This window comes from Oratosquilla oratoria, chromosome 12, assembly GCF_046742065.1.
Source record: "Oratosquilla oratoria isolate Oo_2021 chromosome 12, ASM4674206v1, whole genome shotgun sequence".
In the NCBI taxonomy this organism is placed as follows: domain Eukaryota; kingdom Metazoa; phylum Arthropoda; class Malacostraca; order Stomatopoda; family Squillidae; genus Oratosquilla; species Oratosquilla oratoria.
In genome coordinates, this window is record NC_134788.1 from 35395694 (window position 1) to 35412390 (window position 16697).

The 16697-nt window shown below is 38.0% G+C and overlaps 1 protein-coding gene across 1 annotated transcript; it reads right to left on the reverse strand.

The window, feature by feature from the left end:
• Window positions 1-976: 976 nt before the first annotated feature.
• LOC143030671 (uncharacterized) lies at window positions 977-5330 on the reverse strand. Its single transcript, XM_076193848.1, has 2 exons — window positions 4349-5330; window positions 977-3226 (listed from the first exon to the last, which is right to left on the reverse strand). Exon 2 carries the CDS (start codon window positions 3162-3164, stop codon window positions 2214-2216), a length of 951 nt encoding a protein of 316 aa, XP_076049963.1. The 5' UTR covers window positions 3165-3226; window positions 4349-5330; the 3' UTR covers window positions 977-2213.
• Window positions 5331-16697: the final 11367 nt, after the last annotated feature.

Consider the following 16697-nt stretch of genomic DNA (forward strand, 5'->3'; position numbering starts at 1 on the left):
GTGAAATGACATATAGCAAGCAGGTAGATATATGGATAATCCATGAATGCATTTTGTGGATATGATTATATAGGATGCAGGTGTTAGGTGGGAGCTATGGACAATATAGAAGGCAGTGTGGATATCAAATATTTTATCAGTAACAAGTGTGGTGATGGGGATATTTTGTAGTGGCAATACTATGTTATTGTAGTTAGGTCATATATATATATATATATATATATATATATATATATATATATATATATATATATATATATATATATATATATTTGTCAAGACATTCAGACAAGTTGAAGTGGCTGGGAAGAGAAAAGAATGGAGTCTTATTCCAATTTTTATTCTTGACTAATTTTACTACAAGCTACAAGCATGTAGCAAAACTAGTCATTCCTTTGAAGAAGCTTGTAGGAAGACTAGTCAAGAGTCAAGAGTCCAGTCTTTCCTCTTCCCACTCACTTCGTATATATATATGTATGTATATGTGTGTATGTATTCATAGTGTACGTGTTCAAGAGATTTTCCTTCAAGCATACTTCAATGAAGTGAATGGTAACTGTATTATGACCAAACTTCTTGTCATACTTTCCTCTCTTTCTTAGGAGCATTCTTGCCATCTACATGCAGTAATCCATATTTTTCTTTGTATATTGAGCTGATGGGTAGCAGACACAAATTGCTTGTAGCATTTTCACACCTGGTGCTCCGTCAGTGGCAGAAAGGTATCTCGAGGCTTTTCTTTTACACAGGGTGGGGGGTTAGATGGGTTGATTGGCTAGCACTGCAGGAGAGGGGGGGGGGAAGTTTGTTTATCATAAACTATTAAGTCATTTCAGTCCATTTGGCACTTAAACATACCTGACATACCACTTCACACCTATACTCATCTCCCCAAAGATTATGAAATCCTTCCCAATATCAAGTTATGCCCTGTCTCTCAAGGGCTAACACATTACAAATACAGTGACCAGCAGAGAGGGGAACTAAGAGAAAATGTTGTTTTCATTGTCTTACCTTTATTAAACTTAAAAACTATTTATACTACATTATAAACCATGCATAATCAAGATACAATGCACACACACATAGGCCAAAAAAGCAACTTGCTTGTACATTCAAGCACTGAGCCAACTCCACATGACTATGTGGCACTGGGGTGGTAGAGTCCATTCCAGGTGGGAACTACAACTCTCTAACACCGACCCTGACTTACAAATTTACTCCCCCCACCCACTTCTTCCTACACCTAGCCCATGCCATTGATGCCATCTCACTAAATTTCAACAAAGTACATCAACACTTTTTCTTGACACACTCCCATCTGTTCCAGATTCAATTTGAGATTTATTAACCTATTAGTATTATATCTCATTACAAAATGAGTCACCAATGAAGTGGAATGGTAACCAACTTCATCTTGACTGACAGTGCATTAAAACAAAACTTACATCTAATCAACAAAGTGAAAAAAATTACCCCACACCACCAAGACATTACAGTGAAATGTAAATAACTGGAATGAAACCACATGAGTTCTATTAAAAAAAATTATGTGTAGGGGGGAAAACCGTGTGGAGGGATAGATTAAATACTTTATTTGTAAATGCAGCAAAAGGTTACAATGTCTTAGCTATTTACAAGCCAAGTGCATTTATTTGTGGCATAACAGATTAACAACAGGTGATGTTCTATCAAGCATTTCATTGTTTAGTTCCTATTTCAAATATCTTGTTTCGATAAGCATATACTTCCTTCATATACATAGTGTAACAGGGTCACTGTGACATTGATATTGATAATTTGTGAGCAACCTGCATCACAAAGGTTACTTTTATCTTGTGTGGGTCGCCATGTGATTTTTGAGATGATGCTTTCTTCTGTAAACTGTTGCAAAGGTCACACTTGAAAGGATCCTCTCCTGTGTGGGTCACCATTTTGTTTTTGAGATGATGCTTTCCCCTCAAAACTGCATAAAAAAACTCACACTTGAAAGGCTTATTTCCTAAATGTGTCATGATATGATATCGACGTTTTAATGTCATTCTGCAAGCTGCATCTCTCCTGTGAGGGTCGATATGTGATCTCTAAGGTGGTATTTCGCAATGAAGACTGCATTGCAAAGGTCACATTTGTATAGCTTTTCTCCTGTGTGACCTTATCACATGATATTCAAGACCACTAATTTCCTTGGAAGTTGTATCACAAAGGTCACACTAGAAAGTTTGCTCTCCTGTGTGGGTCATTACATGACGTTGAAGATCTGATTTTTTTGTGAAAGCTGTATCACAAAGGTCACACTGAAAAGGTTTCTCTCCTGTGTGGAACATCACATGACTTCGAAGATGTGATTTTGTTATGAAAGTTGCATTGCAAAGGTCACACTGAAAAGGCTTCTCTCCTGTGTGAGTCATCACATGATATTTGAGACTACTCATTCTCGTGAAAGCTGCATCACAAAGGTCACATTGAAAAGGCTTTTCTTCTGTGTGGGTCCTCATGTGATCTCTAAGGGAATATTTCGATCTGAAAGCTGCATCACATAGGTCACAATGAAAAGGCTTCTCTCCTGTGTGGGTCATCATGTGGCTTTTGAAATGATGCTTTCCTCTAAAAACTGCATCACAAAGCTCACACTTGAAAGGCTTCTCCCCTGTGTGGATCATCATATGATATTTGAGTCCACTTTTTACCCCGAAGGTTTCATCACAAAGGTCACACTTGAAAGGCTTTTCTGTGTGGGTCGCCATGTGCATTTCGAGACGATTCTTTCCTTTAAAAACTGCATTGCAAAGCTCACACTTTAAGGGCTTCTTCTCTTCCGTATGGGTCATCTGGTGACCTTTGAGGTGACTTTTCCTAGAGTAAGCTGCATTGCAAAGCTCACACTGGAAAGGTTTCTCTCCTGTGTGGGTCACCATATGTTTTTTAAGATAATCTTTCATTCTGAAAACTGCATCACAAAGTTCACACTTGAAAGGCTTGTCTCCTGTGTGGATCATCACGTGACGTTGAAGATGTGATTTCTTTTTGAAAACTGCCTCACAAAGGTCACACTTGAAAGGCTTCTCTCCTGTGTGGGTCATTGCATGATATTTGAGTCCACTTGTTCCCTTGAAAGATGCGTCACAAAGGCCACACTGGAAAGATTTTTGTCCGGCATCCATAGCAAATATAGAGATTTTAAGGGCAACTCTCTATATGAAATCTGGATTGTTAAATCCTGTGCCTGAAAATAAACACTTAAGCATTTAATAGTAAGCACTGTCTGATTAAAAAAACCTAGCTATAATATGTTAGATAATAGCAGAAGGTAATTTTATACACTGTATATTTATGTCTGTGTATCCTATTTTTAATAAACCTATCTACTTTTGCTCAAAGTAGAAGAATTTTCATAATCACTTTCCGAGAAATATTCCATTTGTGTTGAGTGTACCAGTTTTTATTGTGCAATCGCAGTAATATATCAATTGAAGATGGCGCTGGTAGTAAATTATTTGCAGATGATGGGTGTTGGGGCAGAGATAAAAAAACATCTTATCTTCAATTAATGGGGTGAATTAAAAAAAAAAAAAAAATTCTAGATGTGCTTAACCATGCATTCATGCAAAGTATATGTGGTGTGCTCATCCTTTATGTTCTCCAATAGCATCTAACCTTATATAACCATTCCATAGAGTAAAAAAAAAAAAAAAAAAGTGAAAAAAAAGTGAAAAATGTGCTTGTGTGATACTGAAATAGAACCAAACTTGCTTCAATTAAAATTTGAAAGTGTTCTAAAATATCGGCATATAAACTACTTCAGTTTTCAACAGGCTCTTGTTATTGAAAATGCTTTGATTGTATTTTGAGATGCCCCCCCCCTGCAGCCATCCCCCAGCACAAGTTTAATACATTGAACTTCTCGCACTACTGGAATAAGTCTCATCATTGACCTGCAGCTTTCTAAAATATCCAGCATCTAATTAACTACAACCATAATGGCCTGCAATTTACACACATTGCAGAGGACCATAATGGAAACAAGTTTCAAATTATTTTTGTGTCATTAAGGGACCTCAATGGGAATAAGCCCCTTATTGGTCTCCTTTTTAGTTATCCCTATTCTTACCTGCAACTCGGTCTATATTCCATACATTTATTGATCAAGTTATTTGGTAAGTAATTTTCACTGGTTACAGGCTTGAATTTCTTGTAAAATGATTGTATATTAAAGAAATAAAATCTAAATCCTTGCAATTTAATACAATATATATTTTTATAAGTGTATCCTACTGCAAAATAAAAACTAAAATAAATCCAACCATATACCTGACTGACAAACGCTTACAAGGAACTTTTTCATTACCTGTACGGCTTCCTTTTCTGCTTACAATCTTTGTGATACTTCAGCGATTCACAAAGGAGTGTTAATTATTCTTGCTACTCAAAAGTTGTCTTTTAGAAATGACTTGACGTGTTTACACGTCCTTAAAGAGAATATTGTTGGTAGGTAAGAGAAAACTTAAATCATATGTTCTATGAGGGGGTGACTACAGTATTTTAGTTCTTAGTCTGAAAATCCACCTTGTTATATATGTATATTTTTTACCCTACAGCTTGAGTTTAAGGAACCATAGCTGTAAAAATATCGGGAACATACCGGCTCTGGTACTATTGCTATATTACCTGATGGTAAAGTATTCAAATGGAAAGACGGAATAACGATGTTCTCTTGGGGTCCTCTGAAAAATTCTGTGTGGGTTTGATCAGTTCAATGTCACCACTAGCCTTTAACAATCTTGATGGTCCTCACATTCCCTAATCATAAACACCTGACTCGGACAACGCAACACATCATAACAAGCTACATCGCGCCATCGTCCAGCAAGGAATCTACACAAGTACCTAATGTCACCAGACAGTTCATTAACCTTTCCTTATCCCTACCAAGCTACATTATTGTAACTCCAATGCATACACAATGTCTAGCCACATCTACAAATACTACTAAACCCATTAAAATACAACTAACACATATATACTATCACACACAACCTACACCAAACATGCTTATCTAAGCTTATTCCCCATATATAACAGGCGACTGCGTTCGCCAGAGATAGAGGAGGCTAGGGGAGACACTATCCCTTAGTCTCGGTAGGGGAGATATCCCACCTCGGGAGATTATATCTCATCCTGTAGATATATCCACAAATACCTGCCAAATAAACAAAGAAAACCGCTAAGCCTGTTGAGAAGCCTCTTTTAACGGCCACACCATATCTTTTGTAAAAATGCGTCGCAAATGTCACACTGAAGGTTTTCCTCCTGTGGGTCTTTATGTGACACTTATGTAACACTAGCCCTTTAAGAACTAGGATCAAATGGTGTTTCAGGATACTTTCAAATTACAACTGAAGAGAAATTTAAAGCGAATAAGTGTAAGATTATGTAGGTATAAAGATGTTAGTTTTTTTTATCGCTACCAATGTTACTATTACTTTGTCATTACATATGGATTTTAAAATACTTGTGATAATAAGAACTACTGATGATGTAGACAAGAATTTTCCAGCTTTCAGACCGGTTTAATAGTGTATAATAAGCCAATATATTAGGCTTTCAATTTTTAAAAAATAGCTTCCGATGTTGTTATTAATTTGCGATTTTTATATTTGGGGTTAGTAGTCAAAATTATGAGAATTAGCCCAATAACATTGATAAGAATTGCAGTCGTGAGATAGGCTGTCTCTATTTCAATTTTTTCCGACGTTCTTATTAATTTGCGATACTTATATTTGGGGTTAGAAATGGTCAAAATGAGAAGAGAACCAATGATATTGTTAACAATTGCAGCCGTGAGAGATAACGTAACGTAGCCTAACCTAGCTCATGGTACATATAAAGATGTTCGTCTTAATTATCAAAAATTTGCTGCTGGCGTTACTATTAATTAATTACTCAGAATGATAAGAGCTAGCCAGGGATATAGGTAAGAAATGCAGTTGTGAGACTGCACTTTATTGAAAATAATGATACAAGTAGATATTGAAATTCATCTTGGGGTAACGACCTAAGAATATTTAAGCATTGTATGTGTGGGTCTTCACGTGACGTCGAAGATTTGATTTTGCTGTGAAAGCTGTGCCGCAATGGTCACATTGGAAAAGTGTCTCTCCTGTGTGGGTCATGACGTGGCGTCGAATACTTTCCTTTGTTGTGAAAGTTGCGTCGCAAAGATCACACTGGTAAGGTTTCTCTCCTGAGTGGGTCATCATGTGCCGTCGAATACTTCCCTTTTTCGTGAAAGCTGCGCCACAAAGCTCACACTTGAAAGGCTTCTGTCTTTTGTGAGTCATCATGTGGCTTTTGAGACCTTTCGTTGTCTTGAAATTTGCATGGCAAAAGTCACATTGGAAAGGCTTCTCTCCTGTGTGGGTTATCATGTGACTTCGAAGAACTGATTTTGTTATGAAAGTTGCTTCGCAAAGGTCACACTGGAAATGCCTTTCTCCTGTATGGGTCATCACGTGATATTTGAGACTACTCTTTCCATTGAAAGTTGCGTCGCAAAGTTCACACTGGACAGGTTTGTCTTCTGTGTGGGTTATCATGTGACGTCGAAGATTTGCCTTTCCTCTGAAAGTTGCTTCGCAAAGATCACACTTGAAAGGCTTTTCTCCTGTGTGGGTCATCATGTGATATTTGAGACCACTCGATCTCTTGAACGTTGCATCGCAAAGGTCACAATGGAAAAGTTTCTCTCCTTTGTGGATCATCACGTGACTTCGAAGACTTCCGTTTCTTGAGAAAGTTGCATCGCAAAGGTCACACTGAAAAGGCTTCTCTCCTGTACGGGTCATCACGTGATATTTGAAAGCACTCGTTCCCTTGAAAGCTGCATCGCACAAATCACACTTGAAAGGGTTTTCTCCTGTATGGGACATCATGTGATATTTGAGGCCACTCTTTCCCTTAAAAGTTGCGTCGCAAAGGTCACACTGAAAAGGCTTCTCTCCTCTATGGGTTATCATATGACGTCGAAGATCTGCCTTTGATTTGAAAACTGCTTTGCAAAGATCACACTTAAAAGTCTTCCCTCTTGTGTGGGTCATCACGTGGCGTCAAATATTTCCTTTTGTTGCGAAAGTTGCATCGCAAAGGTCACAATGGAAAGGATTCTCTCCTGTGTGGGTCATCACGTGACACTGAAGAGTCGACTTTCTTGCGAAAGCTGCATCGCTAAGGTCACAATGGAAAGGTTTCTCTTCTGTGTGGGTCATCACGTGATGTCGAAGATGTGACTTCGCTGTGAATGCTGCTTCGCAAAGGTCACACTTGAAATGTTTCTCTTCTGTGTGGGCCACCATATGGTTTTTGAGATGATGCCTTCCTCTGAAAGGTGTATTCCAAAGTTCACACTTAAGAGACTTCTCTTCTGTGTGAGTTGTGACATAATCTCAGAGATTTTAGTTTAAGAAAAGTGCGTAGCTAAAGTCACAATTGGAAGGATTCTCTCCTGTGTGAATCATGGCACGAATTCAAATGTTTGACTACATTGCCAAAGCTGCGTCACAAAGGTCACGTTCGAAAGCTGTGTCGCAAAGGACACACTAAGAATGCTTCTCTCCTGTGTGGGTTGCCATGTGCCTTTTGAGGTGATGCTTCATTCTGAAATCTGCCTCGCAAAGATCACATTTGAAAGGCTTCTCTCCTGTGTGGGTCATCACGTGACGTCGAAGACTTAAGGTTGCCGTGAAGGCTGCGTTGCAAATATCACATTTGAAAGGCTTCTCTCCTGTGTGAGCTATCATATGACATTTGAGAGCACTCGTTCTTTTGAAAGCTGCGTCGCAATGGTCACACTTGAAAGGTTTTTCTCCTGTGTGGTTCATCACGTGATACCGAAGAGTTACCTTCGTTGTGAAAGCTGAGTCGCAAAGGTCACACTGGAAAGGTTTCTCTTCTGTGTGGGTCATCATGTGACGTCGAAGATGTGCTTTTAATTTGAAAGCTGCGTCGCAAAGGTCACACTGAAAAGGCTTCTCTTCTCTGTGGGTTATCATGTGACATTTCAGATCACCCGTTCTTGTGAAAGCTGCGTCACAAAGGTCACACTGGAAAGGCTTCTCTCCTGTATGGGTCATCACATGACATCGAAGATTTGTTTTTGTTATGAACGCTGCTTCGCAAAGGTCACACTTAAAAGGCTTCTCTCCTGTATGGGTCATCACGTGACATCGAAGAGTTGCCTTTCTTGTGAAAGCTGCATCACAAAGGTCACACTGGAAAGGCTTCTCGCCTGTGTGGGTCATCATGTGGTCTTTGAGAGTTGACCTTTTTCTAAAAAACGCGTCGCAAAGCTCACACTTGAAAGGTTTCTCTCCTGTGTGGGTCATCTGATGATGTTCAAGGTCAACTTTGGCAAAGTAAGCTGCATTGCAAACATCACACTGGAAAGGCTTCTCTCCTGTGTGGGTCGCCATATGTTTTTTGATATTATGCTTCATACTGAATACTACGTCACAAAGTTCGCACTTGAAAGGCTTCTCTCCAGTGTGGGTTATCACGTGACGCTTGAGATGCGATTTTAATTTGAAATCTGCTTCGCAAATGTCACACTTGAAAGGCTTCTCTCCTGTGTGGTTCATCATGTGATATCGAAGAATTGCCTTTGTTGTGAAAGGTGCGTCGCAAAGGTCACACTTGAAAGGTTTCTCTCCTGTTTGGTCCATCATGTGACAACGAACAATTGCTTTTGTTGTGGAAGCTGCGTCGCCGCAAAGGACAAAATGGAAAGGTTTCTCTCCTAAGTGGGTCATTATATTCTTTTTGAGACAACTACTCTTATGGGAGACATCTGCATCACGTGAGCCTCATCGGGATGCTTTTTCTCCGGCGTCAATAGCGGAAGTATAGGATTTAAGGTCAACTCCCCCAAGGAAAATCTGGATTGTTAAATCCTGATCCTGAAAATAAAAACTAAAGCTTTTATACGTCTGCAATAATTTGTAAATAATAAGAAACGTGTTGAATATTGAATATAAAGTTGGAATTAAACATATCATTTTAATTACCCAATTCCGTATAAACACACTATGATAAATTCATATGTCGTATGAAATACTGAGAAATAAACAGAACAATAGGTTTGTTTCATTTGGCATTACCAACACCATCTTAACACAAGCTTTTCAACACTCCTAGCAGAGAGAGCCAAATATGTTTGCTGTCATTTGGCATATGATCATCTATAAGTACAATGACCCATCTGGGTTCCAATTTTGGCAACAATTTTTCCCATAGTGGCGGAGCAGTTTCGTGACAGACAAACTATGGCAGGCAGGCAGTCAGACAAGCTGAACTTCTCAGATCCCTATACTACAGGCGTGCGGTACATCGGCATTTACCCAAATTTCAATAACAAACCCATCAGGTTGTGAAAGAATTCTGGTTTCATATGTTGGTTTCTGTGGGAAGTATTGGAATGAATTGCTGTGCCAGAGGTCACTAGAGGCGACAGTGGTGTAATCAGTAAGCACGCCTGCCCGGTCAGTTGGAGGTCCCGGGGATCGATTCCCGGGGGGGGGGGGGGGTGCCAGCTTTTCAGTGACACGCTCCCTATCACGCAACTGCTCGTTGGTAGTCTGGGTGACTAAGGTTTGTGAGATGCCTCTTCCGATCTTGATGTCCTGATGATAGCTATCGATTTTACTGACATTTATTGGATGTCTGTCACGACAACTACATAGCGCAGTATGGGAAAGAATATACATGACTTGGTAATGCACTCAGCCTATTGGTCACTTGTTGCAAAAATATGTTAACCGGTGGAGGTGGCGAAAACAATGCCTCAATTAGGCTCTAACCACAAAATAAGAATCACAAACACTGGCACATGCAGTATGTGATATCTGACTTCAGAAAAGATCACCTTGTCAAAGGATCCTCACACAATTGACTGGAAGGAAATTGAGTGTGGAAAACCAACATATCATATTATCTGAAGTTACATTCCATTTACGGATGTAAATCCTAATATTTGCAAGACACCCATTAGGCGAATTCGTGTTTTTTATACAAAAATGTTCCTGTTGATTTGGTCGAATAGGATGTTGTGTTTCTATCGGAAATAACTTGTTTGTACTAACCGTCTCCCCCCGCGCCCAAGCCCCTTACCACTAAAGTCTGGGAAATAAACATTTTGAGTAAGACAAGCGTGCAAACCCAGTCATTTACGAGAGAAACGACGGCAACATTTGTACCGCCAGATAATTGAACATAATTTTCGTTTAATTGCATTTTTCTACAAAAATATATTAGCGAAATCGCTAGGCATTATGGGTGAACTAACTCCACCCCTCCGTGACGTCATTAGAACGCATTCGGATGTAAACATAGACTGGGAATTGACGAGATAAACACCATATGAGGACGGAGCCTTTATTTGTACGACGTTTCGCTGATTAAAGCTTTTTCCTCATATTAAAGCTCCGTCCTCATATGGTGTTTATCTCGTCAATCTTGTCGGCAAACTGCCACTTTTAAGCATAGAATGGGAACCTTAGATTTAGGAGATTGAGAAAAACCCACACCCTCCAGTTCAGGATTCCATTAGAGGAATAATTTAGGGGGTGTTATGAGATGTAGATATTATATCGAGAAACGAAATAACAAAGTCTTGAGTGATAGTACGAAGCGGTAGTCGGTAGTTCGCTAGCCATGCTGTGTTTCACGTGTGGGCATGGGTAGTCTAAGCCCGGAACCCCCTACATAACAGGTATATTAATACTCTCAGCCATTCTAAGTTATCTGTGAAATGAGTCTAAAGCCCGGAACCTCCCCCCACCATCATAACAGGGAGAAAATGGGTTGATGGAGTATAACCAAACATATGTAAACGCACCCGAGCTTCCGAGCTAACAACATCTACGAACTTGAGCTTCGAAGGAAGACGAAAATTCTCAATAGTGCAAGGAAAACAGGAGGCTTGGTTTGTAGTGAATGGGAGGGGGAGCAATTGTGATCACTCAAAATTATTTCTCTGCAGTGTTAAATTGATTTAATGAGAGAAAATGCAAGAAAATCAAAACGATAATTTCGAGTCGAATGTCTTTCAAAAGCAGAGCCATCTAGGTCTAATGTAAATAGAGGATGTGAAACGCCAGGAAGGTTTGGACTGTATAATGAAGACCCCTTTTCTGGTTTTGGTAAGCACGAAAGAAGAAATTTGAGTCGAATCATAGATATGGAAATGTTGAGTAATAATAGAAAATGGGAGAACGAATTCATAGAACTAAGGTAATTGTAGAATTAATGGAATGTCTAACCCAAGCTAACAATAAGATACCTGATCTGAAGAAATCAAATTCTGAACTAAGAAATAAGGTAAAGGGATTAAAGAAACATATAAGGGAAGTTAAACGTGAAAACGAAAAGATGAAAACTAATTATACTACCAATAGTGAGAATTTAAAAAAGAGGTAACAAAATACAAGAAATGGCTGAAAGAATTGAAGAAAACTTAGGTGAAGAAAGTATGCAAAAATCAAGAAATCTAATGAAAACAGAGAAAATGAAGAAATTGCTTTTAAAGAAACAGTACAACAACAAATACAGGAAAATGCAAAGGATACACTCATTCAAGTAATTAAAGAAATTAAAAGAAAATGCAGTGGATAGAAAAATATAATGTGGTACATGGACTAAAAGGAAAAACATGGTCTAGTGAGATACACGAGAGAAAAGGCAGAAAAGGAAAGGGCAATATCAATTCTAAAAGAAATACAAGATGGTGACCAGGAAGTAGAGAAAGATATAGACAATATTCTAAGGAAAGAAATAGACCCCTAAAGATAACACTAAGATCCCAAACGGTAGAAGACATGTTAGAAAAAGCAAGTTGGCGAGGAGCGAACATTACAAGATATGGATAAAAATAGAAATGAATGCTGAGGAAATAGAGAGAAGACACTAAAAGGTGAAGCTAAGGAAAACTGCAGAGAGAACGGAGACCGATGGCAAGTAGTTCTATTAGAGGGGTCATAGACATGTGGCTGAGAAAGTGGTACATCAGAGTGGGCAAAACAAAAACAGAAAATGGGATGGAGAAAGAACAAATTAAAAGTGGCCTATACTACCATTGACGGGTTAATCTCTGGATTGAATGAACTAAACGATTACATGTCAGCGGAAAAAGCAGACATTGTGGAGAAGAAATTAAGGTGTCAAATACCGCCTAATAGTGTTAGACACGGTTTATGCAATTATTTGATTAAAAACAGAGATAGAGAAACTTGGATGAGGAATCATGTTTTTGGCAAAGAAAAACTTAAATGTGACAAAGGTTACTGAGGGTAAAAACAATGTGGAAATGATCACAATAAAAGTCGAAGACAGAGACATGAAAAGTAGAAAAATTGTGGTGATTCATGTGCCCCCAAAAACGGGCTCTTTGAAAGAGAGCGAGCATTCAAGAATGCTAGATGGTGCAAGGCATTCATTAAACGAGATACTAAAGGACGGAGGTAACCTGGTACTTATGGGGGATTTTAACTGCAAAGAAATCTGTTGGGAGATGACAGTGAAGGGTGGAGAGGATCTATGGGGAAATGTATTACTGGACATGACCATGGAACATACAATGACACAATGGGTCAATGAAAATACCAGATACAGAAGTAATGAAGAACCGTCGAGACTGGATTTAATATTTACAACAGAACCTGAAATTGTAGATAAAATTGAATACAAGACACCATTTGGAAAGAGTGACCACATACTAATAGAGGCTGAACTAAAGGAAGAAATATATATGGAGAGAAATGAAAAGTACAGAAAAGGAAGATTGATACACAACAAAATAGATTTTGGAAAACTAAAGAAATTCTTTCAAGATGCAAACTGGGAAAAAATCTACATTGAAGAAACAAAAGTGGAAGAGAAATGGACGATCTTGATTGAAATCTATAATGAAGGAGTGAATGGGTATGTACCAAGACAGAAACAAAAGGTGTACATTAAATGATGGTTCAACAGAATATGCAGTGAGGCGAAGGATAGAACAAAGCTTGGAAAAGATGGAGAAAAGATTAAAAAATAAATGGAAAATGGCAAATATATATAAACTATAGAAATGAATATGTAAATGTGTCCAGAGAGGAAAAAGAAATAGAAAAATGTAGACATCAACCCAAACTATTCCATAGATATGTGAATGGTAAATTTAAATATAAACAGAAAATCATGAAACTACGCCAAGAAAATACAGAATACACAAAAGATCTAGAAATGACAAAAGTCATGAACTATCACTTCAAGTCGGTTTTCACTAAAGAAAAAGTACAGCATTGGAACGAAGGGAGTGAAGTGTGATTTCCCCCCATGAGGGAAATATAATAACACAAAAAGAAATAAATGATCAATCAACAATCGCACAGCTCAGACAGAATTGCAAACTGGATACCAGAAGAATGCAAAGAAGAAATAATGGACAAAATATACAACATAATAAGTTGCTCACTCAAAAAAGAAAAAATACCAAAGGACTGGGAAAAATTCCAACATTGTACCAATATATAAAAGAGGAAACAAGAAAGAACCAACTAATTACAGACCGGTCTCCATAACAAGCACTGTAGCCAAAATTTGTGAGAAAATCATCAAGAATAGATGGGTAAAACACCTGGAAGAAAACAATAAAATCAAGACAATTTGGATTCAGACAGGGCAGATCATTTACCATAAATTTAATTGGTTTCTACTCAAGACTAATAAATATATCACAAGAAATGAATGGATGGGCTGATTGTGCTTTTCCAGACTTACAAAAAGCCTTCGACAAAGTACCACACAAAAAATCTTTTAAAAAATTGGAAAACATTGGAGGGATACAAGGCAACCTACTAAGTTGGATGGAGGATTTCCTGCATGGTAGAAAATTGAGAGTAGTGCTCAGAGAAAAGAGTTCAAGGTTGAGAGGTGATTATTGGAGTTCCACAGGTATCTGTATTGGCTCCAGTAATGTTCCTTATTTATGTGAATGGCATGGATGAAGATGTGAAATGTTCATGAGTTTCTTTGCAGACAATTCTAAATTGTTCAGGAAAGTGAAAACTGAAATGGAGTGTGAACTACAGAGAGACCTAAACAATGTTTGGAAATGGGGTCAGAAGTGGAAAGTGGACTTCAACATTAAGAAATGTAGGATAATGGAGTTCAAAAAAATATAAAAAAAATCAGGACAATTGGAACTAAAAAAAATATATATCAGGACAATATGCAATTGGAACTAAATAAAGAGAGTGGGATCTGAAAAAGACCTGGGAGTAATTATCTCAAACTACTTGTCCTCTGATAAACAAATAAACAAAATTGTCGGAGAATTTTATAACTTGCTAAGATCAATAAAAGTGGTGTTTACCAATTTAGATGAAGAAATTATTAAAAAGAAATACTAGTCACACTAATGAGGCCTAGACTGGAGTATGTTATGACATTATGGTAACCCAGTACCTAAAAGAATATAAAGAAAATTGAAAGAATCCAGAGAGCGACCACGAAAATGGCCCCAGCACTTTCAAACTTGTCATATGAAGAGAGACTGGTTAAATTTGGAACAAAGAGGAGATTGAGGTAACCTACTGACCATCATGAAAGACACATAAATACTTGATAGAGAGGACTTGCTAAATTGGAGAAAGAGAAACACAAGAGGACATGGAAAAAAAAAAAAAAAAAGATAGTTATAGAAGATATCTGAAAAAAAAAAAATCCACAGAGTGGTGGACGCTTGGAACAAACTGGACAAAACGATAGTGTGTGCAAAAAACATACATGAATTTAAGAACAAACTAGACACTGTGAGATACAAAGGTGGAACACCATGAACATAGCTCCCTTTCCCATGAGACACAACTAGGTAAATTCAACTAGGTAAAATACAAATAAACATGGTGTGATCGAAAGAATCTCTTTGGAAAATTTGTGAAATTTGTAAAGTGCGACTGTGACCACAGGTACTCTCTCCCAAAGATATAGAAAATTTTAGGTTAGGTTTGATAGGAAGTAGAGGAACTAAACATTGGATAAATAGCCAGAAGGTTAGATTGTAAGAATCCAAGTCCTCCTAACTATGCCATTAGGTATTGAATTATATATGCTAGCTAGTATATCATTGTTTCAAAGATGATAATCCATGACGGTTTTTAGTTCAGATACCTTAGACCAAATTGTGTTTACTGTAATTTTTTAATATAATACCTACATATACTTTTGTTCTATTTCTGTTACAATTTAATAATTGAGTGAAAACTAGTAATATTCTTTAATTACCCAATCTGGACACTGCTACAATAAGTAACGTTAAAGTGGCTTTACAGGAGAATGGAATAAAATAGTGTTATTCAATAAAAGTGGCGTTTACCTATTTAGAAGAAATTCTTTAAAAAAAAAAAAAACATTATTCACACTGGAGTATGTTGCGATATTATGGTCACCCAGTACCTAAAAGAATATAAGGAAAAATGAAACCAGAGAGCAATCACGAAAATGGTCCCAGCACTTCCAAACTTGTCATATGAAGAGTGGCTAAATTGATATTGCCGACTTTGGAACAAAGAAGAGAGGGGACCTACTGACCATCTACAGAATCATGAAAGGCACAGAAATACTTGAGAGGACTTACTAAATTGGGAAAGAAACACAAGAGGACATGGGAAAAAACTTGATAGGATATAGAATCTGAAAAAAAAAAAAAAAACGGTTCAGCAGAATCCGCTCTAGATAGGAACTCCAACTCTCCAACTCGGATTTTGGCTCGAACTCATCGACTTTCCACCTATCCCACGATACTCATGCAATCTCACTAAAATTCATCAAAGTACAGCAACAGATTCTTTTCCCTCAACAATCCGCTCAATCTTCTCAAACATTTGCTATGGGGCCTGTGAAACTAAAGTATTATATATCATTGATAAACGAGTCACCAATGAAGGCGAATGGTAATCGACTTCGTTTTGACTGACCCCTCTCAACCCTACAATGGGCAGTGGGAGTAGCAGAGGGACGCTGCACAGGTCCCAGAACCTAAGCCACCCTGGCCCCCTAAAATACATGGCTCATAAACTCGTGGGTGTATGCCCTGAAGTTACCGCTTTCATTGGTACATCAAAACATAACTTACTCAGCACTGCGAGAAACACATTGACCACACGCCACCAAGGCGGTAAACCTAGGTCTCTTAATCCAACACTCGCCAATAGCCACTTGTGCGAACGTTTGGTCCCAGGACATAAACCCACTTCTGGAATTGGTAGAGTTTAATGTCCTGGGCTAATGAAACGTAAATTGGGAGGAAACTACACATGCTCTGTTAAACTTCTCGATGTGTGGTGGGTTCCTCTCGGCCGAAATAAAATCTTGTTGGATAGGTTAAATAATGCATTTTTAACCGCAGTAGAGTCACAACGTCTTTGTTTTTTACAAGACAAATACATTTATTCAAGGACTAACAAGCGGTAATGTTTTAGCATTTAAATGAATAGTTTCAACTCCAAGTATGTATTGCGTTTTCAAGTAATCATATACTCCTCCCATATAGATAAGATGTCACATTAGAAAACTGTCGCAAAGGACACACTAGAAATGTTTCTTGCCTGTGTGGGTTGCCATGTGCCTTTTGAGGTGACGTTTCATCAATTTTTAAAGAAAAGATG